The 1,284-nt window shown below is 41.5% G+C and overlaps 1 protein-coding gene across 1 annotated transcript in view; it reads left to right on the forward strand.

Moving 5' to 3' along the window:
* LOC106881079 (adhesion G protein-coupled receptor A2) overlaps positions 1 to 892 on the forward strand; it is a 78,754-nt gene extending 77,862 nt beyond the window's left edge. Inside the window, exon 9 of the mRNA XM_089365972.1 lies at positions 848 to 892. Within this exon, the coding sequence (XP_089222098.1) occupies positions 848 to 892 (45 nt within the window). The remainder of the gene's footprint in view (positions 1 to 847) is intronic.
* Positions 893 to 1,284: the final 392 nt, after the last annotated feature.

The following is a 1,284-nucleotide window of genomic DNA, read 5'->3' on the forward strand; positions in this document are numbered from 1 at the left end:
CCCTAGGGGTGGATGTTACTGTTGCTTTTAGCCCCAGGAGGACATCTCCTCCAGCTGGCTTATCGACACACGACTGTGTCCTGTTTGCCAAGGGAAGTTATCCCTCTCACCTCGATCAGCAGCACGAACGTATCCGGATTTCAGGGTTATTTCCCTTCGTCGGCGTTCGACAGCTGATGACCTTGGTGAGAGAGACAAAAACCTGGCAAATTTATATCTTCTTTTCCAGTGAAATTACTTAAAAGAACTGAAGCTAGTATGCTTTGCTGGATGTGCAATGTCAGTGTGCATGTTTGACAGAGTGTAAGCATCTTGAGAGAAAAGTTAGGCATCAGATGTAGTTTGCAAGAGAGACAACTGTGCTGGTACGGTCATGTGATGCGTATGGACAAGGACAGCTGTGTTAAGAAGTGCCTATCTTTAACTGTGGAGGGAAGAGATAGACCCAGGAAGACATGAGAGGAGGATGGTGAAACATGATCTTTGAAAGTTGGGTCTCACAGAGGCGATGACACGTGATCAAGAACTTTGGGCGATTTGCTGTGCTTAAGAAGGTTCATCAAGTGAAATCGTAGTTGTGGCCAGTGTCAGTGACACAAAAGCACCCATGTTGGTGACATGCAAATGGCACCCATGCTAGTGACGCATTAAAGGTACCTCCTACACTCTTGGAGTGGTTGGCATTAAGAAGGGCATTCCAGTCACACAAACGAAGCTAAAATCAGACTGGAGCCTGGTACAGCTCTCCGGATTGTCAGTTCCAGTCTAATCCATGCCAGCATGGAAAGCAGGCATTAAATGATAACGAAGATGGTAAATATGTGTTTTGTTTAACTAATATCTGCAGAATTTGAACTCAGAACCATTCACAATAAAGTATCTCTACAGATAACTTCAAAAGCAAAAACAATGGGGGTCTCTTGACCTGTTAGGAAAAGCAGCTAAATCTCCAATGATATCAATACTGCAAGATATTTAATTCATCCTAATTATTAATAATTTGAGCAGTATTTATTCTAAGACTTTATGAGATCAAAAGGGGTTAATAAAATAAAATCTCTGTCAAATGTTGGAATGGATGGGATCCCTTAAGCCCCTCCACTCAAAATTGCTGGCCTTGTATCTAAAGCAGAACCCATTATTTCACTCAAAGACAGTGGATTGTCAGAAGTAGTAGAGAATCAGAAAAGGTTGTATTTAGTTTCAGAGTTCAAATCCAGTCAGAGTTGATTAAATTTTTTATCCATCCAAGGTTAATAAAATACAGTTCCAGGAGGCATTAAA

This window comes from Octopus bimaculoides, chromosome 18 (genome assembly GCF_046866305.1).
Source record: "Octopus bimaculoides isolate indiv1 chromosome 18, ASM4686630v1, whole genome shotgun sequence".
NCBI lineage: Eukaryota > Metazoa > Mollusca > Cephalopoda > Octopoda > Octopodidae > Octopus > Octopus bimaculoides.